The sequence below is a fragment of the Bos mutus genome, chromosome 10, assembly GCF_027580195.1.
Source record: "Bos mutus isolate GX-2022 chromosome 10, NWIPB_WYAK_1.1, whole genome shotgun sequence".
Classification (NCBI taxonomy): Eukaryota; Metazoa; Chordata; class Mammalia; order Artiodactyla; family Bovidae; genus Bos; species Bos mutus.
This window is the reverse complement of record NC_091626.1, coordinates 38,044,306-38,071,928: the sequence shown is the minus strand read 5'-3', so window position 1 is coordinate 38,071,928 and position 27,623 is coordinate 38,044,306. Positions and strand designations below refer to the sequence as shown.

The 27,623-nt window shown below is 38.7% G+C and overlaps 2 protein-coding genes across 2 annotated transcripts; one reads left to right on the top strand and one right to left on the bottom strand.

The window, feature by feature from the left end:
- Positions 1-1,087: 1,087 nt before the first annotated feature.
- TOMM20L (translocase of outer mitochondrial membrane 20 like) lies at positions 1,088-12,518 on the top strand. Its single transcript, XM_070377770.1, has 5 exons — positions 1,088-1,214; positions 1,386-1,429; positions 7,954-8,035; positions 11,403-11,545; positions 12,465-12,518. Exons 1-5 carry the CDS (start codon positions 1,088-1,090, stop codon positions 12,516-12,518), a joined length of 450 nt encoding a protein of 149 aa, XP_070233871.1.
- A 65-nt stretch (positions 12,519-12,583) lies between these two features.
- Positions 12,584-27,240, bottom strand: TIMM9 (translocase of inner mitochondrial membrane 9). The gene is made up of 5 exons (XM_005900859.3): positions 27,092-27,240; positions 24,970-25,058; positions 15,458-15,521; positions 15,033-15,128; positions 12,584-13,091 (listed from the first exon to the last, which is right to left on the bottom strand). The coding sequence occupies exons 3-5, from the start codon at positions 15,494-15,496 to the stop codon at positions 12,957-12,959; spliced, it is 270 nt and encodes an 89-aa protein (XP_005900921.1). The 5' UTR covers positions 15,497-15,521; positions 24,970-25,058; positions 27,092-27,240; the 3' UTR covers positions 12,584-12,956.
- Between the last annotated feature and the right edge of the window lie 383 nt (positions 27,241-27,623).

Here is a 27,623-nt window from a genome sequence, read left to right as displayed (position 1 = left end):
GACTACCTTGCTGTGCACATACTAGCAACATCAGTAAACCGTGAGTAGCAGTTGAATAACCAACCAAACACAAAAAGATAAAGCTAGGTTTTTACCTAGATTATGCCTTCTCTCTGGTTTAGTGTAAAAATCAAAACTTGTATTTGGAATGAAGTCTTACCTCCTTTTTGCTATGTCTTCTGAATAAGGCAAGTATTAGAAAAGCATCTAGGCTAGTTAAGTGGCATGGGTTTCTCAGAGTTGATCCTGCTCTGGAACCTTTTGCTGTCAGGTCCGGCCCAGACCAGCAAATTACTAAGTTTCACACGGTAAAGAATCTGCCTGCAATGGCGGGAGACCCAGGTTTGATTCCTGGGTGGGGAAGATCCCTTGGAGAAGGGAATGCCTACCCACTCCACTATTCTTGCCTGGAGAATCCCATGGACGGAGAAGCCTGACCGGCCACAGTCCATGGGGTCACAAAGAGTTGGACACGACTGAGCAACTTTCACAAGCTTTTTCTAGGCTAAACTTATTCTTGTTGTTGCTGTTACTATTATTATTACCTCAACAGGCTTCTTTGCTCCTGCTGTTTAGCTAAGGTGGTTGGGTACTTTAGACTGCTGGGTTCCTTCGGTGACAAAGCAGACGCGGTTGAGGAGTACGGACTAGTGTCCAGGTGTTCGGTGGGCAGTACTCTGAACTAAGAGATGACCAGAGTTATGGCTCAAATTTGCAGTTTAGGGAACAGAGACCAAATGAGGGTCAGTTCCCTCAGATAACCAGATTCCCGCATACTGTGGTTTGCCTTGGATGGGTGTCTGAGCTGAGACAGTGGGGCGCGTTTGGGTAAAGGGTTCAGAATTTGGAGTGCGACCGACCTGGATTGGAACAGAGCTCCACTACTCCGTACTGTGAGAATCCCACAAGCGTCCCCTCAGATCCTCCATGTTCTTCGTCGACGCGCTGCTCCTCCCGCCCGCGGCCCAGCGCACAGGAAGCCCCGAGGCCGGCATGGGCGCCGCGCCGACGCTCCCTGCCGGCTGGCCGGCTCCCCGCGCTCGCTGGCCCGCGCCCAACGCTCGGTTCGTGGGACGCCCGCGGCCGGATGCCCTGCGTCCGCACGGTCCTCGGCCTCCTGGCGGCCTGTGGCGCCATCGCCTTCCTTGGCTACTGCATCTACTTCGACCGGAGCCGGCGTGGCGACCCCGCGTTCAAGCGCCGCCTGAGGGAAAGTGAGTGAGACGGCGGCGGAGGCGCGACGGGCCGGGCTGAGCGGGCGGCGGTGGGGCTGACCGGGCCCCCGGGGCGAGGCCGGGCCGCGGGGGCCGCCGCCTAGGGGCCCGCGGGGCGCACGCAGGCATCTGGAGGGCTCACGACCAGCACGTGCCACGTTGTGTTTGCAGAAAGAAGAGCCCAGCAGCGAAAGGCTGAGGGACGGGGCGCCCAGGTGAAGTGTTTTAGCGACGCTGAGGTGGCGTTACAGTGAGTAACTTCCCGCCGGTGCAGGTAGCGGCTCGGCCTTAGGGTCCCTGGCGGTTTCCTGAGCAGCCGTTTCCCATTGCCTCGATGCCTGCCCGCACCCCGCTTCCGCTCGGGCAGTATTTAGCTTTTATTGTCCGACATCGGGAGGAAGGAAGGAAGGAAGAACCATCTGGGGTCGTGAAAAGGCAGTAATAACGTGGTAGGAAAAGGCACTAATTTTAGTTTATAAAAAAGAAGAAAGAGGAGCCTTTGCCCTTCCTGAGCCGCGTGCGTGCGCAGTCGCTCGGTCCTGAGCCACACCAGACACTTAAAAAGAGACCCAGGTTTGCCCGGCCCGGTACGGTGCTGTACCGCCCATTCCTGTTCTACGGGGCCTTTCTTCTAGCTCAGAGACAGGATGTATCCTCTTTTTCTCCAAAATTGAATTTGATCAGTCGTTTTGAAGGATAATCACAATTATCTTGGTGATTGGTCCAACTTAACCAACTCGCTTCATTTCTCAAACAGAGCGTTCTTGGGCTGTTCTGTGAAATTTTCATTCGGTTGATGCTCGTTTGAGCGCCTCGCATTTGAGTCGATGCCCACTTGAGGCATTGTTCTAAGTGTGGCAGAGGTTAGCAATGGCGAAAGAGCATGCCCCATGTAACAGGAGCACAGGGGATTCCCTGGTGCTGCTGCTGCTGCTGCCAAGTCTCTTCAGTCGTGTCCGACTCTGTGCGACCCCATAGACGGCAGCCCACCAGGCTCCTCTGTCCCTGGGAGTCTCCAGGCAAGAATACTGGAGTGGTTGCCATTTCCTTCTCCAATGCATGCATGCATGCTAAGTCGCTTCAGTCGTGTCCGACTCTGTGCGACCCCATGGACAGCAGCCCTACAGGCTCCTCTGTCCACGGGATTTTCCAGGCAGGAATACTGGGGTGGGTTGCCATTTCCTTTTCCCATTCCCTGGTGACTCAATAGTAAAGAATCCGCCTGGCAATGCAGGAGACCCGGGTTCAATCCCTGGGTGGGGGAAGATCCTCTGGAGAAAGAAATAGCAACCCACTCCAGTATTCTTGCCTGGAGAACCCCATGGACAGAGGAGCCTGGCAGGCTACAGTTGCAAGAGTCCGACGTGACTTAGCAGCTAAACAACAACATCAGGAGCACGGAAGAGGCAGAGGATCACTTTCAGGGCCAGGTTATCATGGAGGTGTTCTGATTACCTATTGCTACTTTCACCTTAGAGCTTAAAACTTTATCTTATTTTACTCCTGAATCTTCAGTTTGAGTCGGGCAGGGTGGGGATATCACATTTTTGCTCCACGGACTTCCCCAGTGGCTCAGATGGTAAAGCGTCTGCCTACAATGAGGGAGACCTGGGTTCCATCCCTGGGTCAAGAAGATCCCCTGGAGAAGGAAATAGCAACCCACTCCAGTACTCTTGCCCGGAAAATCCCATGGATGGAGGAACCTGGTAGGCTACAGTCCATGGGGTCGCAAAGAGTCAGACACAACTGAGCGACTTCACTTTCACTTTTCACTTTCATGCATTGGAGAAGGAAATGACAACTCACTCCAGTGTTCTTGCCTGGAGAATCCCAGGGATGGGGGAGCCTGGTGGGCTGCCATCCATGGGGTCGCACCAAGTCAGACATGACTGAAGTGACTTAGCAGACTTAGCAGCCCCAGGGCTACCTGCTGAGTCATCTGAAGGCTTACTCCCTCACATATTGGGCAGTTATGCTGGCTGGCCACTTAGTTGGGACTGTTGCACAGAACAGCTACACAAGTCTTCTCCTTGTGGCATGGTCTTCCTCACAGTATGGTGGAAGGGTCGTACTGGGTAAGCAAGTTTGTAATATATTTGTGTGTGTCTGTGTGGGTGTTGATACACACAATTGACCCTTGAACAGCAAGCAGTTGGGGCAGCAACACTTCTCTCTGTCAAAAATATGAATACAACTTTATAGTTGGCCCTCTGTATTGGTGGTTCCAAATCTGAGGATTCAACCAACAGCAGATTTTGTAGCACAGTAGCACTGTTTATTGAAAAAAAAACACACACATATAAGTGGACCTGGCAGTTAAAACCCATGTTGTTCAAGGGTCAGTTGTATATATGTATTTATTTATACATATATTTGAGAGAAAACATGGAGCCTGCCAGGTGGTGCCAGTTCTGCCTCATTGAGACCCACTCAGTTTTGAAAGGAGAGGAAATGGACTCCAGCTCTTGTTAGAGGAGGCTAGGTTTTGGAAGTGCAAGCAGCTCTGGGAATATTGCTGTGGCTGTTTTTGGAACATGCAGTTCTTCACAGAAGACTTTGGGGGTGGCAGATCCTTCTACTCAGTAAATGTTTGACAAAGAAAGGAGTCACAGTTGGGGATGGTGGGAGGTGAGGTTGGAGAGCTAATTAAGGGCCCTGCATCTGGGAAGGCTTTGAAGACCTGAAGTTAAGAAATTCAGATTCAGTGGGGGGAATTATTGAAGATTTCTGAGCAGGAATTGTTTTTAAAATAAGGGGAGGAAAAAACCTTTTTACGTTAGATCAGGCAGGAGTGTGCTAGATGGATTGAAGAAAAGGAAAGTTATTGCAGCAGTTCAGGTAAGAGGTAACAAAGTCTTGAACTGTAGTGGTGTCAGTGGCAATTGGTGATGAGAGATGTAAGATAAACTTTCCAGAAAGAATAGGTAGTTCATGCTCGCTGATGAAAGGGTAGTAGAGAGCAGGAGACACAGATTTCTGGGGATTCAAGATGGAGTCTCATAGAGAAAAAAGGTAGAGTTGACAAAGAAAGTAGGAGAGGGAGTATTCAAGGCTGGGCATGAGAGAGGAGATGCTTTCCCTGGGGCAGAGTCTGGGTCAATTCCACGTCCCTCTCCTTTCACTGCCCTTATAAATGGTTGAAGTTAGTGTTTGTTGGTGTGATTATTTGATAAATTCTTTCTGTTTATTAGAATCAACTCCACCAGGGCAGACCTTGTCTGTGTTTTTACTCTCCATTTTCTCCCCAGTGCCTAGAACAATGTCCAGTATATTGTAGGCACCCAACAAATATTTGTTGAATATTGTTGTTTATTGTTCAGTCACTCAGTCGTGTCCGACTCTTTGCGACCCCATGGACTGCAGCATGCCAGGCCTTCCTGTCCATCACCAACTCCGGGAGTTTCCTCAAACTCATGTCCATCAAGTCAGTGATGCCATCCAACCATCTCATCCTCTGCCGTCTCCTTCTCTTCCCACCCTCAATCTTTTCCAGCATCAGGGTCTTTTCAAATGAGTCAGCTCTTTGCATCAGGTGGCCAAAGTATTGGAGTTTCAGCTTCAACATCAGTCCTTCCAATGAACACTCAGGACTGATCTCCTTTAGGACGGACTGGTTAGATCTCCTTGTAGTCCAAGGGACTCTTAAGAGTCTTCTCCAACACCACAGTTCAAAGGCATCAATTCTTCGGCATCAGCTTTCTTTATAGTCCAACTCTCATGTCAATATATGACTACTGGAAAAACCATAGCCTTGACTAGATGGACCTTTGTTAGCCAAGTAATGTCTCTGTTTTTTAATATGCTGCCTAGGTTGGTCATAACTTTTCTTCCAAGTAATAAGCATCTTTTAATTTCATGGCTGCAGTCACCATCTGCAGTGATTTTGGAGCCCCCAAAAATAAAGTCTGCCACTGTTTCCCATCTATTTGCCATGAAGTGATGGGACCGGATGCCGTGATTATTGTAGGCAGAGAGAAACAGCTTGTGCAGAGGCACAGACCTTGAAATTGCAATATTTAAAGTATGTGGCCAAAGAGATAGCTGAGTGGTAGTTTGGTGTCTTATTGTGGAAGTCTTTGATGCCAAATTTAAAAGTTTTGAAATTTTTCTATTGTGGTGGATAACCAGTGATGGTGACTTTATTTCAGGAAGTGGATGTAATTATTTCTTTTTGAAGTATGGGGTGGAGAAGGGAAGGCAAAGACAGGAAAATCAGTGGCAGTCCAGGAGGGAAATGATAAAGATCTGTTTATGTCAAATGAGGAAGAGGCAGAAGCAGGATTTTTCAAATGTTCTTTTATATAATCCTCATAACAACTCTGTTCTTCTAGTTTTATAGATGAATAAACTAAGGCACAGAAAGATGTCTCTTCCTACTTACAGGATCTCTGTTCTTCGTCACCCCAGCCCTTTTGTTTTCCACAGCATGGTCTGTGATTCATCTGCATTAGATTTACCTGGGGCATTTGTTAAAACAGATTATTTGACCCAAGCACCAGCCATTGTGATTTAGGAGGTCAGAGATAGCCCAGTGGTTATGCCAGCAGTAATTCTCAGGCTTCAGAATTTAAGAGTCATCTGAGGAGCTCATCAAAAATCCAGATTCCTGAGCTCTACTCAGAGAAATTGATTTGGTAGGTCTAGGTGGAGCCCAAGAAAACTGCAGTTTTAATAGCTCCTTAGGCCCATCCTTTGTGAAACACTGATCTCAGATTCTGCATAATCCCTCATCCCCCTGGAAGCTCCTTCTCTTCTCACTAAGTGAACTCAGATTTCTAGACCCGGGGCTCCAGATTTTGCCTGCCTGCCAGACTCTGTAGTCTTCAGTGTTCTGTAGGCACCTCTGCTTTGTGTGTTCAGAAGTAAATTCATCATCTCATCCCTTGCCAGTGTTCCTTTTCCTGTTTCCCTGTGATGCTGATTTTGCTCTCTGCCACTGTTTCCCATCTATTTGCCATGAAGTGATGGGACCGGATGCCATGATTATTGTAGGCAGAGAGAAACAGCTTGTGCAGAGGCACAGACCTTGAAATTGCAATATTTAAAGTATGTGGCCAAAGAGATAGCTGAGTGGTTGTGGGTGGTTTAGTGGCTGAGTCATGTCCAACTCTTGTAACCCCATGGACTGTAGCCCGCCAGGCTCCTCTGTCCATGGGATTTCCCAGACAAGAATACTGGAGTGGGTTGCCATTTACTTCTCCAGGGGATCTTCCCAACCAAGGGATGGAACCCCCATCTTTACTGCTAAGCCACTGGGGAAGCCCAGAGTATGAGACACAAAACAGAAAAATAAGAACTGGGGATTGACTGTAGAAGGTGAGGTTGATATTTGAGCGGGGTCACAACAGAGAGCTGGTGCACTGGGACGACCCAGAGGGATGGTACGGGGAGGGAGGAGTGTGGGGGGTTCGGGATGGGGAACACGTGTATACCTTTGGTGGATTCATGTTGATGTATGGCAAAACCAATACAATATTGTAAAGTAATTAACCTTCAATTAAAATAAAATAAATTTATATTAAAAAAAAAAAAAAAAGAAACGTGATTGTGCTGATGACATGATCATCAGCATGTCTGCTGATAAAAGCTTAAAATATGATCTCATCTGCTGGTTCATCCTATTTAAAAAAGATAATTCTTGGGGAAAACAAACACAAAAACCCTCCGGATATAAAAGACTGAAGCTGAAGTGACTGTGGAGTGGATACTTTGAGCATGGTTTGCCCACTTTAGCTTTAAAGACAGCTCTTAGCTTAGTACAGTGATGACCTTGTCCTGTGAACCTGGTCACTTTCTTGAAACAGGCTGTAGCAAACCATAGCATCCTTCTGAATATCACCAACTGCCCTGTCAACCCCCACCATGCCCTTTGCTAAATCAACAAGCAGTGTTAATACTCTAAGCAAGAAAATAGGTTTGCAACATACAAAGAAAGGTACCTTTGTTAGAGTTGGTTACAGTGGATTTCTCCTATGTGTACTTAGCAAGCTGGGTAAAATATGAAGTTGTTACAAGTATCTTAACCAAACTTGAATATGCCATGTTTTTCTTTTTTTTTTTTAGGAGGGTGGGGTTCAACTTTTTTACAATTATAACCAGAGCTAAATTAAGAAATTACCCTAGTCTACTGACTTTATTTCTCAGAGTTGTTAGATCTAAAAGACAATATAACTCATGAAAATATATGGAAAAGTACAAAAGCTGATGTAAAATGGTAATCAGGATGTCAAAGAATTAGGGTAACTGAAGAATAAAACTGGCTGGGCTGCAGACTGGCAGACAGTGGCTGTGCTGGTTTAACAAGGTGCCATCTAGGAAGGCCATTAAATGTACATGGTGACAAATCACAGCCACCATCTGCCATGTTTTTTTGCTTTTTTTTTTTAGTTGCCTGAAATTATAACTCCATTTTAAGAAATTGTTTTAAATATAAAGAGCAACTGCATTTGTCATATTCTGCGTTTAGAGACTAGATTCAAGATGTGCTTTTAAAATAAAAGTTAGCCTGCCAGGCTCCTCTGTTCATCGGATTTCCCAGGCAAGAATACCGGAGTGGGTTGCCATTTCCTTCTCCAGGCGATCTTCTGAACCCAGGGGTCGAACCCAAGTCTTCTGCATCAGGCAGGCATTGGCAGCTGGATTCCTCACTGCTGAGCCACGAGAGAAGCCCTCAGTTTTGGCTAGTAACCATATACCTTACATTCGTTACTTATTGTTAAATATTCTGTGACTCTTTTAGTTGTGGGATCCAGCAAAAAATGAAAAATTACAAGAATTTTTTCTGCAAGAGGTACGAATGGGAGAACTTTGGTTATCCAGAGGTAAGAATGTAAACATACTTTTGTAAGCAGTTATTTATGATAACTGATGTTTGAGAAATATTTTTGGATTGGTATTTTTATGTCAAAAAACTTCACCTAGCTAGATGTGTTTCAGTTAGAGAAACTGTCCCAGCATTTTCACTTCATTGCTGTCCAGCTCCACTCTGTTAGAGTTTGTATTTAAGTTCATGTTGCAGTCTTGGAAGTAGGCAGAAAGAAGCAAAGCCAAATACAAGAACACCTTATTTACTGTCAGATAAAATTCTAAGTAAGTGAGTTTTCCAAATGATTAAATGTTGTATGAATCAAAATGTAAAAAAAAAAAAAATTAACTTCTTTATAAAAATTTTCCTGCCTAAGCATATTCTTAATAAAATACTTACTTACTTTGATGATAAAATTATTATGAGTGATAATTCAGTATAATGATACCTGTGGGGGTACCCTGCACTTGACTTGAGAAACTTCACAATGTTGTCAGGGAAAATGATGGTAGATAATATTTTATAAACATTGTATATAGTAATATCTTTATTGTGATGTTTAACACTAGAAAGAAAAATTGTTTTGAGGCTTCTTATGTAAAGCATAAATGATATTGTATGCATGAGCACCACACCCATTTATGTCTTTTTTTCACGTGCTGCAAATTCCCATGCATATCACAGTGCCTACAGCTATTTCTGCTTCTCTTTTTTGTCATTTTTGGAGACTTTTTTTTCACTCTGCATTTAGAGGGTAACATCCTCCAGGATTTATAAAAGCAAAAAGTAAGTCAAAATCCTGGAAAACTCATAGCAATATCCACGAATATTTTTTAATGCAGTGTTTTAAATGTTTTAATCCGATGGCTTAAATGTTTTAAGAAATGAAAAAGCCATTCAAAGGCATTGCGTATTAATCATCATAATTTGAAATTTCAGTACTTTTATTCAGTATAAATGTTAGTGACAAAATGAATAGTTAGAGCTGACTTAAACGACGTAAATAGGAGCTATTGTATACAAGATGATGAAACATAAAATTTAAGGACTTTCATTTCCAAGGGCCTCTTTCAAGGTTCTGGGAAGATTCCTGCCAATCTTGTATTCTTAATTTCATATTCTTTTTCTTAAAAGGGGCCCCAGATTACATAAACTAAGGGCCACACAAATCTGGATGAAGCCCTGCTGCTGCTGCTGCTGCTAAGTCACTTCAGTCGTGTCCGACTCCGTGTGACCCCATAGACGGCAGCCCACCAGGCTCCCCTGTCCCTGGGTATACTCCTTTGTTATAGAGGCAATTAAAATACAAAGAACCTTTCACCTTTAACATTTTTTGAATTAGGACAGTATAAATATGGGTAGGAAAATGATGAATTATAAATCAAAAGAAAAATAATTTTATTATATTTTTATTTATCTTTAAGAGCTATCATGTAATATAGAAGTGAATATTACAAATATTGAGATGATGACAAAAATTGCAAACTTGAGTTTTTAAATTTTTCTCTCCACGATAACATTATTTCCATGAGCCCCTAAAATAATTAGCACTTTTAGGGTTATATACTTCTACTTTATTTCTAAAATTCTCATTGGTTGCTTATTCTTTAAATCCCCACCAAACCCAAAACCAATTAAATAAGAATCTCTGGGGTAGGACCCAGGTATCAGAATTTTTTTTTATTGAAGTATCATTGGTTTACAATGTTGTGTTACTTTCAAGTGTACAGCACAGTGGTTCAGTTATACATATATTCTTTTTCAGATTTTTTTCTTATAGGATCTTGAGTACAGTTCCCTATAGTTCCCTTGTTGGTTACCTATTTCGTATTCAGCAGTGTGTATAAATTTGTCTCTCCCCATTGGTTACCATAACTTTGTTTTCTGTTTGAGTCTATTTGTTGTGTAAATAAGTTCATTTGTGTCATTTTTTGGATTCCATGTTAGTGATATGCCAGTGTATTTATCTTTCTGTCTGGCTTACTTCACTTAGTATGATAATCTCTGGGTCCATCCATGTCACTGCAAATGACATTATTTTGTTCTTTTTTATGGCTGAGTAGTGTTCCGTTGTTTATATGTACCACATCTTATTTATCATTTACCTGTCAATGGACATTTAGGTTGCTTCCATGTCTTGGTAAATAATGCTGTAGTGAACAATGGGTGCATGTATCTTTTCAAATTATGGTCTTCTCCAGATGTAATATACAAGTTATTATTCTTTAAACTCCCCTAGGTTATTACAACACACTGGTTGAGAAACACTGTTCTAATGCAGTAATTTTTCAGCCAATTTTCTGTAATGTCTTCTCCAGTCACTTCTGCCACCACTGCCAACCCAGTTTTCACTACTTTGCTGTCAGGTAGTTCTGTAGCCGTCTCAGTTGTTTTTATGTCTATGTAACCAGAGGGACCACAGAGCCAAAAATTTTAATAGAAATCTCTGATTAGCTAATTTGATTGGATTGTTGGTTGACCTAATTAACCAAACTGACTAGTTTTGGAGCTACGTTAGCTCCATCGACTTGAGAGCAGCCTTACCGCTTTTTCTTTCTTTATTTTTTTTTTTTTCTTTTTCTTTCTTTAAAGGGTTTGATACAAAGTCTTTGTTTCCTACTTAGTTATGTTAAATATGTCAAAATTTCAACTTTTGCTATTCCAAAACATGTGAAGGAGGGGCAGCGCACTGTAGTCTCAAGGTTCAGAAAATTAGGTGCTATTACTAATTCTGGCATTAATTAGCTTTGAAACCTTAAATTATTTCACTGATCTTTGCCTGATTTTCCTAAAACGAGGTAGTGAGATTAAGTGATTACATGTTTTAACTTAAAGTCCTATCATTAATGTCCACTCTTCACAAATTTTCATTCTTATTTTATAGCCAGTCATTCTAAAACTCATCTGTCTTCCCCTAGATACATAATTCATGGTTACACTAAATCGTGTTTCAGCTCTTTAATAATACAGTCTATTTTATAAAAGTCTCATTTAGCTAGGATATCAAGATGTCTCATCTGTAATGTTTCATCAACCACATAGGTAAAAATAACTCATATCACTAATGACAGACACCAGTCTTTTTAAAATAAACTCAATATTCCCTCTTGCATACCCAAATTGCAGAACATGAACATTTTCAATTCAAGAGTGCACTTTTAAATGGTAATTTGGGTCAGAAAGTTATTCACACTGCAGCCTGATCACAGTGAATCTAATAGGCAGCTCAACATTTCCCTATTATTTATTCTTTTTGAGATTTGTTCATAGTCTTTAGTTTGATATGCTTTTGTAGTTTTAATGCTTGGTGCTTTCTTGATAATTTGTAGAATATATGTTTGAGGAACTTTAAAATCCTGCTCTAAACTTATCAATCTATTCAGGAGAGCATCGAATGGGGGTTGAACATCTCAGCAATGCCCTTTTGGTGTGTGGGCAACCACAGGAACTTCTGAAAGTTTTCAAACACACACTTCCTCCCAAGGTATTTGAGATGCTATTGCACAAAATTCCCCTTATTTGCCAGGTAAGCACGTATTTATCTTTGTTAAATGAACACTGTAAATAATCATGTTGGGCTTGATTAGACAAAAATAGCAAAGTATGTGTGTGAATGACCCTAAGTTTTAAATGAGTAACATCTCTGAATTTTTGTTTGCTTTTCTTAAGATGAAACAAATTTCTTCTTTCATGTTCCTTTGACTATGATGGATTGTATATTTTGTTGAGTATTATACACGTTTCAACATTTCAACTTTAAAGTTAACATTGTTTATTTTTGTACTTTCTGTTATTGACTGACTGCAGTGTCAACAGAGGCCTATAAGTGGTATTCTTAGATAAATTACCTAATGGCCTATACAATGAGCATAGAAAACTGTAAATTATCGAAGCAGAATAAGACTTCTACTTTCCAATATGACAAAACACAGAAATCACTTTGGTAAATTTAAATATATAGGCTAGTTAGTATTCTCTTAATTAGAAGTTTATATTCATAAGTGGACTGATGCCTATTAAAAAATTGGCTTATGAATGAATTTCATTTGATAACAAACTGCTTGCTGTGTGTACTTATACGTCAATCAGAATTTCCTGCAAATGCTTGGAATTGTTTAGCTCTAAGGTGCTACTTTAGTTTACTTTTTATTACAATTGATCACATGCAGTAGTTGAGAATATACTGTATACTGTTGGTCTGACTTGGAATCATTCATGGTGGATTCTCAGCTTTTAAACAAAATACAAAGCAACAGTCTCCACTAAAGCACAATAATCAACTCTTAAGCATTCCCAAGCTAGTGTCAAATGGAATGTTTCCTCAAGATATATGAAAATGTAGCTAGGATAAGAATGTGTAGTGCCCACTGTGACACAAGAAAGGAGAAAAGAAAAGGATCATGCATTAAAATGATTAGCAAGTAACTATTTTATGTATTTACCAGCAATTTGAGGCAGACATGAATGAACAGGAATACTTGGAGGATGATCGTGATTGAAAAACACTTCAACGTATCCACAGTCCAGTCAGAATGCTATGGAATTATATAGTTTAAACAACTGCTCGGTGACATTTCCATTTATTTTACTTATAGTAATAAAATTTCTTCTATCTCATACATGATATTTTGCTTTAAAATTAACAGTCACAATTGAAGAAACAATGGTTTATTTTTCTAATCAAGTGACCAAGCTGCTGAATCTTAAGGCCTCAACAAGTGTTGCATCTTATTATTTTCATTGAACAATAAGACCTTCTATTTTGATTATTCCTGTATATAACAATTTTGTTTCTTCAGTTGTTTCCATTTGCCAGTCATGACAGATGGTTTAACATGGTGGCTACTGCTTTCAGAGGATTCTATCAGGTGAATCCTCATTTCCAGTGCAATAGCTGTTGGCAATCTTTCATCAAAAGTCCATCTGTTAGGACTTCTCTATCGTGGCTGGCCAAGGAGTCCTGCTTTGGCAGCCAGGGCTTCATTCTGCTGAATGTGATATTCCTGAAATCTCATAGATATTCGTTGAGTCATTTTTAAATACTTCTGTAAGCAATGTTCTGAACAGGTAGTCTAGAAATAAAAAGACCCAAGAGGCAACACAAAAATATTAATTAAAAATATTGCACATATTCTAAAAGAATAAACAGTGGGTACTTTTCTTTCTTCAAATATGTTTGAGAATTAAACGGTATCAATAAGTCACAAGTGATCATAGCTTTCAACTGTTAATACCTTCATATATTTATAAAAATTAGTACATACTGAATGCTTACCAGTTTGTAGGTACTAAAAACAATGGTAATTCCCTGCCTTCTGGTCTAGATTTTCTGTAGGTATGTTTCAGTAGTAAGGCAAATTCCACATTCCCATCTGTTACTCTGATTGTCAGAATGTAGGTCCAGTAGCAGGTTGTTCCTTTTTAATGAAAAAGTCCATTCTCAATGTTGCTATTATTATTATAATAATTTTGGCCATGTTGTGCGGCTTGTGGGATCTTCGTTCCCTGACCGGGATTGAACCCAGGCTGTCAGCAGTGAAAGCACAGAGCCCTAACCACTGGACTGCCAGGGAATTCCCCATTCTTAATTTTCAACTTTTTACTTTTTAATAAGACTATTTTACTTAGCATCTCTCAAACTTTGTCATTTATTTAACAAACACTTATTGGATTGCTGTTTATATTAATATGTTAAGTTCTTGGCATTAAATTTATCAGCATCTTCCACTGGAGGAAGTTTGTGTCACTTTTAGCAAATACATAAATGTTTTGAACAGATTATTAAAAGTTAAGATTTGGAACTGGGATTTCAGAGTCCATCTATGCAATATGAGCCACCAGATTCAAGCTCTGCTTTTTCCAAAATTAACCTGAGTTCTCAGAGTCAGATAGGAGAGCTGTGTCAAGTTTCTCTAGCCTGGGCATCTTGACTAAAATCTAATTATTAAGAATCTTTGGGGAACACATGTACACCCATGGCTGATTCATGTCAATGTATGGCAAAAACTACTACAATATTGTAAAGTAATTAGCCTCCAATTAAAAAAAAAAAAAATCTTTGCTGTGGAACAATATTCAGGAAGTCCCAGGCATCTTCTCTTTAAAAAGTCTGCCATAGTTCAGAGTGGCTGTGATACTAAATTTGATATCATTCAACTCAATGCCACAGAGTCCTTGGCTGTTTAAGTTCCTTTGAGTAAAGGAACATATAAAAGATAGCCTAAATTCACTAACACATGAAAAGATGCTCAACATTGCTCATTATTAGAGAAATGCAAATCAAAACTGCAAAGAGATAATTACCTCACACCGGTCAGAACGGCCATCATCAAAAAATTTACAAACAATAAATGCTGGAGAAGGTGTAGAGAAAAGGGAATGCTTTGCACTGTTGGTGGGAATGTACATTGATACAGCCACTATGGAAGACCATATGGAGATTCCTTAAAAAACTAGGAATAAAACCAGCATATGACCCAGCAATCCCACTCCTAGGCATATACAGTGAGGAAACCAAAACTGAAAAAGACACATGTATCCCATTGTTCGTTGCAACACTATTTACAATAGCTAGAACATGGAAGCAACCTAGGTGTCCATCGAGAGATGAATGGATAAAGAAACTGTGGTATATATACACAACGGAATATTACTCAACCATAAAAAAGAACACGTTTAAGTCAGTTCTGATGAGGTGAATGAACCAAGAACCTATTATAGAGTGAAGTGAGTCAGAAAGAAAAGATAAATACCATATTCTAATGCATATATATGGAATCTAAAAATGGTACTGAAGAATTTATTTACAGGGCAGCAATGGAGAAACAGACAGAGAATAGACTTATGGACATGGGGAGAGGGGAGGAGAGGGTGAGATGTATGGAAAGAGTAACATGGAAACTTACATTACCATATGTAAAATAGACAGCCAACAGGAATTTACTGTATGGCTCAGGAAATTATATTGTTTATGATGACCTTAGAGAATTTTTAGTGAGCAACAGTTTTCATACCTCTTCAGGTTTTACTTCTCTTGTTGTGAAGTCTTTAACACAGTCCAAAAAGCAGGTTTCTGTAAGTTTATTGTAGGTTCCAAGAAATTCCTTAAACTACAAACAAATCAGAAGGTTCTTTAATAACAGGTTTTTAAAACAAATGTTTTAAATACTGATGTATCTAGGCAAAATATCCTGTAATACTTGAAAGGTTCTTTTACTACCTTCAATAGGTATAATATGATCTACAAAATATAGTCAGATTTTCTAGTTGAATATTTATCTTTTCCTGGATTATCTTTCAAACTATCTGAAAAATTTGCTTCATATAATTTAACATCCATCTGTGGAAATGAAATATAAATATTTTGTGCTGACATGGTTGTATCCACTAATGCCTTTAAGTTTTGCAAAATCCCTTTTCCTTAATTATATTACCTTACCTGTTTTATCTGATCAGATTCTGGTATTTGTGCAGCCATATTCTTTTGGTACGTTATTAGTCACCTGATTTAAAAGTAAAAAGTTTTGTCAGTCTGTATACAAATGTTTTTAGGCTAACTGAAGGTAATAAAAACAAGAATAGATTATGAAATAGAATTGAAACAAGTCTACTTGAAATTACTGTTCAAATTTTACAGATTTTTAACTGATTATATAATTATATGCCATGCCTCCCAATTTCCCAGGTCATTAATAAGAACCTTATAGTTTAGAATTTAATTTTTTAATGTTAGCTAGCTATAAGACCCCAAATCCCTATCTATCTAAATCTCCAATTTTAAGACAGTTTGCTCTGTTACTTTGCAAAGCCATGTGTTAAAGCCCCATTCATAGTAGAGTTTTATAGGAAAGAAATCTCTGGTGTCTCTCTATAAGTACTTAAGTTAACTGTTCCACTGGTTGCTAACACAGCTTAGACCTATGCTATTAAAGATCCTTTTTACAAACACCATCTACTTAAGACCTACCAGAAACTTCTGAATATATGACACTTGTGATCTAACTTGGGGGCAACAGAGAAGTGAAGATAAGGAAGTCAAAGAGCCTTTCTGAATTACTGGAATTTTCACATATCCTAAATGGAGGACACAGGCTCAGTTAATTCTGACACAGGAATGTGTCACATTACTTATTCTATCCTGGCTAGTTCTAGAACAGATGAAATATATAAAAGATTTGTATAAAACAAAGCTGTTTAAAACACAAACAACATGTAAAGGAAGAAAAAACAAATGCTAATTATGTATACTGCAAACAGAATTTATATGCATTTAGCTTTGAGTTTCCTGGTAACCAATACAAAAAAGATAAAACTGGATATGTATACCATTCTTAGGTGCTGCTGCTAAGTTGCTTCAGTCATGTCTGACTCTGTGCAACCCCAGAGACGGCAGCCCACCAGGCTCCCCTGTCCCTGGGGACATTTCATGTCAATGCATGAAAGTGAAAAGTCAAAGTGAAGTCGCTCAGTCGTGTCCGACTCCTAGCGACACCATGGACTGCAGCCTACCAGGCTCCTCCGTCCATGGATTTTCCAGGCAAGAGTACTGGAGTGGGTTGCCATTGCCTTCTCTGACCATTCTTAGCTAATACTGTGAAAAAATATTCTCATTTTAAATAACAAATGCAATCAATGGTAATTCGATTCCAGCATTTCCAACCATGTATAAAACTTACCCTCTTTTGCATTTAGTCGTTCCTCCTCTTTTGTCCCTATCCTGTATGTTCATGAGTATTATTGCCATTTTTAAAAGTTATCTTTTCCACATGCAAGGGGAAGCACCAGTTCTCTTCTATTTACTATCCTAGTCTTATTCCAAAGTCTAACTGTACTGTATTTTAGAGAATCTTTGGTTTAGCAGTAACATAATATAAACTATCTTTTCTACAAAAACTCTTTGGTATCTGCTATAAACAATGCAGTAGCGGTTTTAGATTAGCCCAGCATCCCGGCAACCCAGTGTTCCATAAACACCTAAAAAGTTATCAAGAATGCTCTTTATTCCTATTTTACTTCACAGCTTTATAAATGAGATATATATTTTAACTACATAAATTACCTGAAAAATACCAGGAATTAACTAAAGATCACAACTTTTCAGGTATTGCTGTGACTATCATCATTGTTATGTTCCAGGTAAGATACTTCCATTATAGTTACACTTTGCTCACTTAAGTCATGAAACACTGATTCCATACCCTCCAACTATGGGACACAATAGAAACCCAAACCTAAAGATTACATCATTGTCTAATATCAATTTCAAACTTTTTTTTACAGTTTGAGATCTTAACAGTTACAATTTTGCTAGATAGATGTGGGTAGATGTTGATAGATAATCACTCAGTAAACATTTATGTACCAAGTATTGTGCTAGTTATGAAACCAGCCATGCTTCTGAGGTAAGGTGCACTTTATGACTGCTATAAAATATCACTAACCAGTCAAAGAAACAGACGATTCTGTTAATATATCATACAATGAGGTTTAGGATTTGTGCTTCTAGGAGGATGAGGTAGATATGCTTTTTGCTATTTGTCTAAGTACAACTAAAACCCCTGGACCTTACATGCTTATCCTCTCCACCAAAGGGCTAGGAACGGGGAAGCCTATAAAACAGAAAACTTTTAAACAATAACTGCTGTACTCCAGGCCAGCACAGAAAAAACTGTGGTCTTCATCTCTACCCAAATCAGCATATGCCAGGTAGACATCTACCCTCACCAGGCTCTCTAACAAGATACTCCAACTCCCATACCAGAGTAGCATCAGAGAAGCGTTATTAGGGAACAGGGGCTTTAATTCTTACTGAGTATTAATAAGGACTGCTGCCCCTAACTGTCAGTGGAAACAGCATGGGGAGCCTTCCATCTCAGTTGTCAGTGATGAAACACCTTTCTCCCTTCCCTCTGGGGTGCTATCAAAGGAGCCCTAGCTGAGATTCAGGACCTGCCTGCTGCCCCATGGTAATGAGGCCATATCCTCCTGTGGTGTCAGTGGAGGCTCTCTGGGGAGCAGCAGTGAGGCGCTCCAGTCCCCCTCGGCCAGGGAGAGACCAATGACGGCCTAGTAGAGCCACAGCTCCCACTCTCACCAGCAGAAAGGAGGAACATTCCCCAGACCCCTGAAACGCACACACCCCTCAAGTGACAGAGTGAGGAACCTGCACATCTACCTTCACCTGGCAGTAATGAGATGCCCTCCTCTCCCCAGTGAAGCAGTGTAAGAGCAGCCAGCTATAAGAGAAAGTTTAAGCAAATCTAGTCTCAAAATACAAGATGCAAAATCTCCAGGTTATAAAGAAAAAACCTCATACCAAGAACTAAGATCTCAAAAAAAAAAAAAAAAAAAAAAAAGTCCAACACTGAGATGAGAGATACTAGAATTATCTGACAAAGATTTTAAAACAGCTGATATAAAAAAACTTCTTCAATGCACAATTAAGAATGTTTAAAACAATTGAAGAAAATATAAAGCTCAGCAAAAAGTGAAAAATATGAAAGGAAAAAAACCCCAAATAAGCTCAACAGACAGAATCAACAGCAGAACAAGAATGGGGGAATGGAGGAAAGAATCTGTGAAGGAAGACAGAAAACAGAATTATCCAATCTGAATAACCAAAAAATATTGCATAGAATGAAAAAAAATGAACAGAGTACTAGGGATCTATATGACTATACCAAAAGATTTAACATTTGTTTTCTTAGAGTCCTGGAAGAACAGAAAGAGGAGCAGGGCTGTTAAACTACTAGAAGAAATAATGGCTGAAAACCTCCCAGATTTGGCAAAAGAAGTTTGTAGATTCAAGAACTAAATTGTATTCCAAAAAGCGTGAATACAAAGAAATCCACATCAAGATACATCATGGCCAAACATTTAAAAACTAAAGACAAAAAATTTTGAAATCTGCAAGAGAAAAAGAGACATCTTACCTATAGGGGATACACTATTAGGATGACAGCAGATTTCTCATCAGTCAACCCAGAAACCTGAATCTGGCAAAAATACCCTTCAGGAATGAAGGTGAAATCAAGCCATTCTCAAACAAAGGAAAACTAAGAGAATCCATTGCCAGTAGACCTGCCTGAAAAGAATTAAAGTTCTAAGCAGAAATGAAATTATAAAAGGAGACTTGGAACATCAGGGAGGAACAACACAGGAAGAAAGAATGAGTAAGTACAGTACATTTCCCTTCTTGAGTTTCCTAAATTATATCTGACAATTGAAGCAAAAATTATAAAACTGTCTGATGTGGCTCTAAATGAAATTAAAAGACACTTGCTCCTTGTAAGGAAAGCTATGACAAACCTAGACAGTGTATTAAAAAGCAGAAAAACTACTTTTCCAACAAAGGTCTGTATAGTCAAAGCTATGATTTTTCTAGTAGTCATGTACAGGTGTGAGGGCTGGACCATAAAGAAGACTGAGCACTGAAGAACTGATGTTTTTGATCTGTAGTGATGGAGAAGACTCTTGAGAATCCCTTGGATTGCAAAGAGATCGAGCTAGTCAATCCTAAGGGAAACCAACCCTGAAATATTCATTGGAAGCCAGCGCTAAAGCTCCAATACTTTAGCCACCTGATGTGAAGAGCTGACTTATTTGGACCCTGAGGCTGGGAAAGATTGAAGGCAAAAGGAGAAGGGGGAGGCAGAGGATGAGATGGTCAGACAGCGTCACCAACTCAATGGACATGAATTTGAGGAAACTCCAGGAGATAGTGAAGGACAGGGCACAAAAGATCAGACACGACTTAGCAACTGAAGAACAACAAAATAAATGGGAAAGTAAAGGGAAGTAAGGCTTCCACACTTCACTGAAACAAGTAATATGCTGACACCATTAGACTATGATAAGCTTTGTATATCTCATTTAATACCTAGAGCAACCATTAAAAGAGAACAACATAAGGAGATAACACTCAAAAACATTAGATTAATATAAAATGTATTCAAATAATCCACAGTAAGGCAAGAAAAACTAGAACAAACAAAAAAAGCACATTTCAGCCTTAATAAGCAATTAGATTAAATATAACTGGTGTAAATGATCAAGAGACAGATTGGCTGAGTGGATTAGCAAAATGACAAAATATATGTTGTCTACAAGAAACTGACTCCTAAGATTCAGAGTGAAAACAAAAGGATGGAAAAAGATTTATCATGCAAACATTCATCCAAAGCAAATAGTGGATATATTAATACTAGATTAAGTAAGACTTCAGAGCAAAGGAATTTACCAGAGACAGAAAAGGACATTAAAGGTCAATCCATCAAGAAGACCCAGTACTCCTAGATATGTGTGCCTTAAGCAACACAGCTGCAAAATATGGAAAGAACTGAAAGGAGAAAAAGGCAAGTATAGTTGCAGATTTAAACCACCCTCTCCCATCAATTGATAAAATAACTCAACAAAATCCACAAGGCTATAAAAAACTTAACACCATTAACCAATAGAATACGATCTACATTTACAGAACATTTCATGTAATACCACAGAATACACGTTTTTTTATCAAGTGCCAATGGAACACATACCAAAATAAACCATATCCTGAGCCATAAAATAACCTCAATAAAATAAAAGAACTGAAATCATACATAGTCTGTTCTTAGACCACAATGGAATCAAACTAGAAACCACTACCAGATAACTGGAAAATTTCCAAACATTGGAAAATAAACAGTACACTTCTGAATAATCCATGAATCAAAGAGGAACTCTCAAGAATTTAATTAAACTAAAATACAGCATACTAAAATTTGTGTGACACAGGTAAATCAGTGCCAAGAGGAAAATTGTATTACTAAATGCATATATTAAAGAGGAAATGTCTCATGCAACTTCCCTGGTGGTCCAGTGGTTAAGAATTTGCCTCCCAGTGCAGGAGATGTGGGTTTTGATCCCTGGTAGGGGAACTAGGATCCTATAAGCTGCAAGGCAACTAAGCCAGTGCGCTGCGACTACTGAGTCTGCCACTGCACCCAAGACCCAACACAGCCAAATAAGTAAATTAAAAAAAGGGAACTGTCTCAAGTCAACAGTCTATGTTTTTATTTTCTTTTAACCTCAAGAACCTAAAAAAGAGCAAAATAAACCCACTTAAAGTATGTAGAAGGATGAAAATAATAAAGAACAGAAATCAGTGAAAATGAAAACAAAGCAACAAACAAAAATCAATGAAACAAAGATGGTCCTTTGAAAAGACTGTAATAGACCAACCTCCAGCAAGACTAACAAAGAAGTCACAAATTATCAGGAATAAAACAGGATATGGTAATATAAACCCTGCAGATTCAAAAGAACAGAACTATGAAGAACTTTATATACATAAATCTAACAACTTATTCATGAATTTAGTAGTATCCTAATATTAAAACTAGACAAGATGGTACATACAAGAAAACTACAGAAAAGTATCTTCATAAAATAGACATAAAAAATAGAAATAAAAATCCTTAACAAAACAATAGCAGATATAATCCACCAATATGTAAATGTGATCCACCATTTTAATAGATGGAAAAATAAAAGTCATATGATCTTATAAACTGATGCAGAAAAAACTTTTGATAAAGTCAGTACCCATTCATGATAAAAACTCTGAAAATTAGGAAAAGAGGGGAACTTCTTCAACTTGGTAATGTACACCTACAAAAAATCCTATACCCTATACTACACAGTTAATGGTGGAAAACTGAATACTTTGCCCTAAGATAGTGAGCAAAGCCAGATGTCTGCCCTTAATACTCCTTCTCAACATACTGCTTGAAGTTCTACCCAGTGCGGTAACTCGAGAAAAGGAATAAGACATACAGACTGTAAAGGAAGAAAATAAAACTGTCCCTCTTTGCAGATGGCATGATTGTGACACAGAAAATCCCAAAGTCCCCTAAGAATCTACAAAGAAACTCCTAAAGCAAAATAGTTTAGCAAGATCACAGGATTCAAGATAAACATGCAAAAATTGTATTTCTATATACTTTCAGTGAACAAATGTACACTGAAAAACAGAATACCATTTATAATCACTCAAAAAAGATTTAAGGGTAAATCTGACAAAGCATCTGCAAGACTTGTATGCTGAAAACTATAAAATGCTGATGAAAGAAATCAAAGGTTTAAATGGAGAGACACATTGTGTTCATGGCCTGGAAGACTCAGCATAGTAATGATGTCAATTTTCCCAAAATTGATATATAGGCTTAATGCAATTCCTGTCATGGTCCCAGTAACATTTATTATAAATATGAACAAGATTATTTTTAAATTTATATGGAAGGCAAATGGACTTAAATTCAAAAAAATAATAAGTAGGAAGAATCAGTTTGCTTGATTTGAAGATTTAACTACATAGCTATAGTAATTAATACTGTATGGTATTGGTGGAAAAGCTGACACATAGATCAACGAAACAGGACAGAGAACCAGAAATAGTCACGCAAATAGGACCAAATGATTTTTGGTAAAGGTGCAAAAGCAGTTAAGTGAAGACAGCTTTTTCAACAAATAGTGCTGGAATAACTATACATCTATAGGCAAAAAATTTAACTCAAAGTAAGTCTTTCACTTTATACAAAAATTACCTCAAAATAGATTTGGGACTTAAATATAGAACATAAAACTGTGAAAACTTATAAAGATAGGAGAAAATCTTTGGGCTTTAGGGCAAAGAATTCTTAGCCTTCACATGAACAGCAAACTACATATCTGACCGATAACTAATAAATAACCAGACAAGATAAAGAAGCCTGCAGACTCTAGTATAAACACAAATAATCCAATTAGAAAATATGCAATAGAAATTTCACCAAAAAGATTATTCAGATGATGAATAGGCACATGAAAAGATGTTCAACATCGTTAGCTGTTAGGGAAACAAAACCACAGTGATATATAGCATTATACACCTATCACAATGGTTGAATTAATTAATATACATCTATCATATGACCCAGCAATTGCACTTCTGGACATTTTTCAGAAAGAAATATAATAATATATTAATATTATATTATTATAAGAAATAATAATATATTAATATTATAAGAAATATAATAATATAAAACTTATAGTCACACAAAAACCTGCACATGAATGTTTATAGAAACTTTATTCATAACAGTCAAAAATTGGAAGCAATCCAGATATTCTTCAACAGGTAGATGATTAAGCAAACTGATACACCCATAGAATACTCTTCAGCAATAAAAAGGAATGAGGTACTGATACACCAATAGCCTGGATGAAACTGAGAGAATTACGCTAAGTGAAAAAGGCCAATCCCAGAAGGTCATATATTGTGTGACTCCATTTATATAACATTCTTGAAATGACAAAATTATAGAAATAGGGAAATTATTAGTGGTTGCCAGGGGTTGAGGAGGGGCTGGAGGAGGAGGGAAGTAGGTGTTACGATAAAAAGGCAACATGTGAGACTTGTAAAATGGAAATGTTCTGCATCTCAATATCAGCATCCTGGCTGTGATATTGCACTATAGTTTTGTAAGATGTCACCACTGTGGAAGGCTGGGCAAATGGCACAAGGTATTTTTTTTCTTAGAACTGTATGTGAATCTACACTAATCTCCAAGTTTGAGGCTGCCAAGCTTTCTACTCCCTGCCCAAGAATAAGATACAGTGTGCTGTGTGGTTAGCAAATGATCAGAACTAGAGTTCTTTTGGCTTACTACTCCAAAAGCAGCCTGAAAACCGGTAAGATGACTTTTGTGGATAGGTGTTAAATGAAACCTTTGTTTTGTGAGAACTTAAATTTATAAGTTTGCAAATTATAATGCCCAAATCAGTTTTTATTACTATCCCAGTATTTCTTCAGTTAAAATTCACATATGTGACTTTCTCAGGGAGAGGTCAGAGAGGCAGAAAGTATGAAATCTTTAAATGTTGTGTCAGTTTCAAAAATTGGTAACACTGTGTTGACTCCTCATCACTTCCCCTTTCATATATAATTGATAGTGACAAATGATTGTTATTGGGAAGTCTTTGAAGAGATACAGATAAGGAACACCCCCAAATATTATTTGTTCTTGGTACTGTCTTCTAATATACAGTCCTTAATAGTATGCTGCTGCTGCTGCTAAGTCACTTCAGTCGTGTCCGACTCTGTGTGACCCCACAGACGGCAGCCCACTAGGCTCCCCCGTCCTTGGGATTCTCCAGGCAAGAACACTGGAGTGGGTTGCCATTTCCTTCTCCAGTGGATGAAAGTGAAAAGTGAAAAGCACCCCACAGACTGCAGCCTACCAGGCTCGTCCATCCATGGGATTTTCCAGGCAGGAGTACTGGAGTGGGGTGCCATTGCCTTCTCTGCCTTAACAGAATATCTCCTCCTTAAAATGAAATAGTTTATCTTACTTCAACAGTAATAAAATCTGTTTCTTGAGAATTGGAAAATAAAAAAAATGTTTCTAGTACTCAAAGACCACTGTGTTAACATTATGATCTCCTTTTCTCTAGAATCATTCAATGATATATTTTCCAGTATCAAGATTATGGTATACCTAAGTGAAGGAACTTGTTCCTAGAAAATATTTGAGATAATTGAGTGAATAAATGATTTTCAAATTTACTTGCTAGTTTGGGTCTGACCTAAGTCTTCCAGCATTCTATTTTACAGCTATTTAATCATTAGTTATGCTGACTGATCAAGTCCAACAGCCACACAAACCACTTGATAGTGAGAAGAGGTAGAAGCAATATAGCTGCCCTTTTATTTGGTCCTAATTACCTTTTACTACAAGCAAATGTTTGTTATTGTAGAGGCAAATATCCAACCAAGGTGATACCTCTGGTTATATGCTTTAAACCTGGAGAGGGAGGGAAGGGGTCTTAAGAATGATTACAGCAATGCTAAGAAATTTTTGTGTCAAAATATATCATAAAACCAGGGAACTTAAAAGTAAAAAGAGATGTTAGTCATCAAGCTCAAACCTTTCTTGATGCATGAGTTTCCTTTCTGTTCTGGGAAAGGAGTTGTCCAATCTTCACTTGAATGTCTCCAGTAAGGCCTGATTTCTTACCTGAAAAAGGAAAGGATTACAGTATGACTGCTAAGGCCCCTTTAGGCTCTAAGTGTTTGATTAAACCTGAATTTCTTCTGGCTAAATCATATTTTTTGAAAAGCCTCTTCCTTTTCAATAAGCGAAATGAGTTTTCTCAGTCTGAGGTTATAGTTCTTTAGCATATGTGTTATTATGTATTAAAAAATACTTAATATCCTATTTTTCCAGGTAATATGTATGTTCAGGTGTACACACAAGGACCAACAATTCTCTGCAATTTCTGAGTATTAAAAAAAAGAAAGCTAGGGTGTGATGGGGAGATACCCTCTAGTCTTCAGAATTATATGCAGATCTGTACCATGTCTGCAGTCAAATTTCTAATTTTGTTCAAACTTAATTTACAATAAGTGATTCTTCTGATGTCCTTAGCCACTGTCACTATAATTGATCTTGGGTTCACCATGACTGGTACTGGTAATTGGAAATTCTGTGATTTAAGCAGGATTCATGAATGGATAATAAAACTACAGGGTTGTAGGTTGTTGGCGAACAGGATATATCCATTGTAGTATCAAAGCATTTCACAGGTTACACAAAAAGAAAACTTTCCTTTAACACTGGGAGATCTATCAATCACCACCTTAACCAGTGTGGTACCACATATGTGGTATTCTTGCCAGAAATGTTTGATGTGACTCTGATCATGAGAGAATAATTAGGAACATCCACAATGTGGGACAATGTATAAAATGACTGGTCTTTTCTAAAAATTAAAGTTATAAAGGAAAAGGAGTAGAAAGAGTTTTTCTAGAATACAAGACTAAAGAGTTGTGAATTTTGGATCATGAATCAAAAAAAAAAAACACTTTTGAGTTAAAAATAAAGACTTCTGGGGATAATCAGAGAAATTTGAATATGTTATTTTCTTAGGTGTGATAATCATATTGTGGCTATGTAAAAGTATGTTCTTAAGGAGATACATACTGAAGAAAATAGGGTTAAAGGTCATGATGACTGCAACTTTTAAGTGGCTCAGCAAAAAAAAAAAAAAAGTCTGAAAGAGAAAGCAAATAAGTAAAATGTTAACAACAAAAAGAAATGAAAGAAACCAGTCTTGTGAGCCATTTTTTTTGGTCCAGGGCTGTCTGTTCTTTATTTGATAGCTCAGATGTCTAAACCAATCTGCACTAACTTGCTATATTGATATAAAATAGGACTCTACGACATGTCCCTTTACTTCATATTATTTGCAGGAGGTGTAGGAAATTGTGCCTGATTAACCTTAGAGAGTAGAGGGCAAAGGTCACTTTTTCTTTTACATTTAAAGTTTCACCTAGAAAATAAGGGTGATAAATCATCTCCAAAGTCTCTTACAGCTCTGACACTGTCATTATATGTTTTAATTCACGTAAATTATAAAACAAATTGTGAACAGGTACTACCTAAAAGCCTAATAAAGGAAATATAACTGAAATTATAGAAACTCATCAAGATTTACAAGGTTCTCTAAAGCTGAGCCCTTACTGTCTTTTAATTCTAGGATTTCTTCTATCAAAATAGACAGCTGAGTTGTAAAAATAAAAATTTTCATTTAACTTTTACATCAGATTACATTTTAAAATTTTTTAGTAATGCGTAAAGGGAAACGTTTAAGTAATCCATCCTCGAAAATCAGCAGATCAGATAAGGTGTGTTGGCACTGGTATTCTCTCTAGAGAGAATTTTTCAGTTAAAGGAGGGTCTCCTGCTTGTCAGCTCAAGGTCAAGGCGTGGGTGCCTTTCAGTCTAACTCACTATCCCCAAACAAGACCCCGATTCCCCAGATCTGAAGATGGCTTAGACCCTCGAATTCCGATTCTCGTCCAGTGACACGGTTCCGAGGGAAGTCCCAAACCCGCTCTCGGTACGCGCTGCCCGGATCCGCAGCCCCCAAGAGCCCCAAGTACAAGAGGCGGCCTCCTTCAGAGACCCTGCCACCTTTCCCCGAGCGTTGCCGGCCGCCCCCTCGCCTGGAAACCCGGGATTCTGTGGACAGAGAAAAGAGACCATACTTAAGGACAGACTCTCGCATCCGACACCATAAAAGGCTGGGGGGCTGCGTTGCCAGTCGACTCGCTGGGGGTGGGGGGCGGAGGGTCTGGGTCAGGGCAGGCGCCTCAGTCGCTGGATGAAAGAGAACACGTGGGAATGGCGATGTCAAATGGCTCTTATACCCTTCGCCGCCGATTCGTTATAATGCTAGAAACTCTAGAGGAAAGAGTAGGTATCATAAGTGAATTTTAAAGTACCATGACAATTATTTTTTTTACTCTATTCTTAGACAAAATTCTATATTTCTGACTTTCTCGCCAATATCAACACGAATCTGTCGAAACTTTTTGTAAAACTAATTTACTTAATCCCGCGTCCCTAACGGTCTCCAGGAGCATTACTGTAAACAGTCCCTAATAACAAGAATGGTGTATAACCAGCTAGGTCGGGAGTTCTTCAGGTCCTAGATGAGACTCGGGTGTTATTCAGTGTTTTAAGTCTTGTGGGGCAATGTACTACTGGCTTTAATAAAAAATTCACACCCGTTTTAAG

Bases quoted from the DNA above. Each gene is read 5' to 3' on its own strand.
- TOMM20L (XM_070377770.1), top strand. From the start codon at position 1,088: ATGCCCTGCGTCCGCACGGTCCTCGGCCTCCTGGCGGCCTGTGGCGCC. The intron at 1,215-1,385 runs GTGAGTGAGACG...TTGTGTTTGCAG, and splicing joins CAAGCGCCGCCTGAGGGAAA to AAAGAAGAGCCCAGCAGCGA. The intron at 8,036-11,402 runs GTAAGAATGTAA...CAATCTATTCAG, and splicing joins AGAACTTTGGTTATCCAGAG to GAGAGCATCGAATGGGGGTT.
- TIMM9 (XM_005900859.3), bottom strand. From the start codon at position 15,496: ATGGCTGCACAAATACCAGAATCTGATCAGATAAAACAG. The intron at 15,129-15,457 runs GTAAGGTAATAT...ATTTGTTTGTAG, and splicing joins AATCTGATCAGATAAAACAG to TTTAAGGAATTTCTTGGAAC. The intron at 13,092-15,032 runs GTATGAAAACTG...TTTTATTTCTAG, and splicing joins GAGAAGTAAAACCTGAAGAG to ACTACCTGTTCAGAACATTG.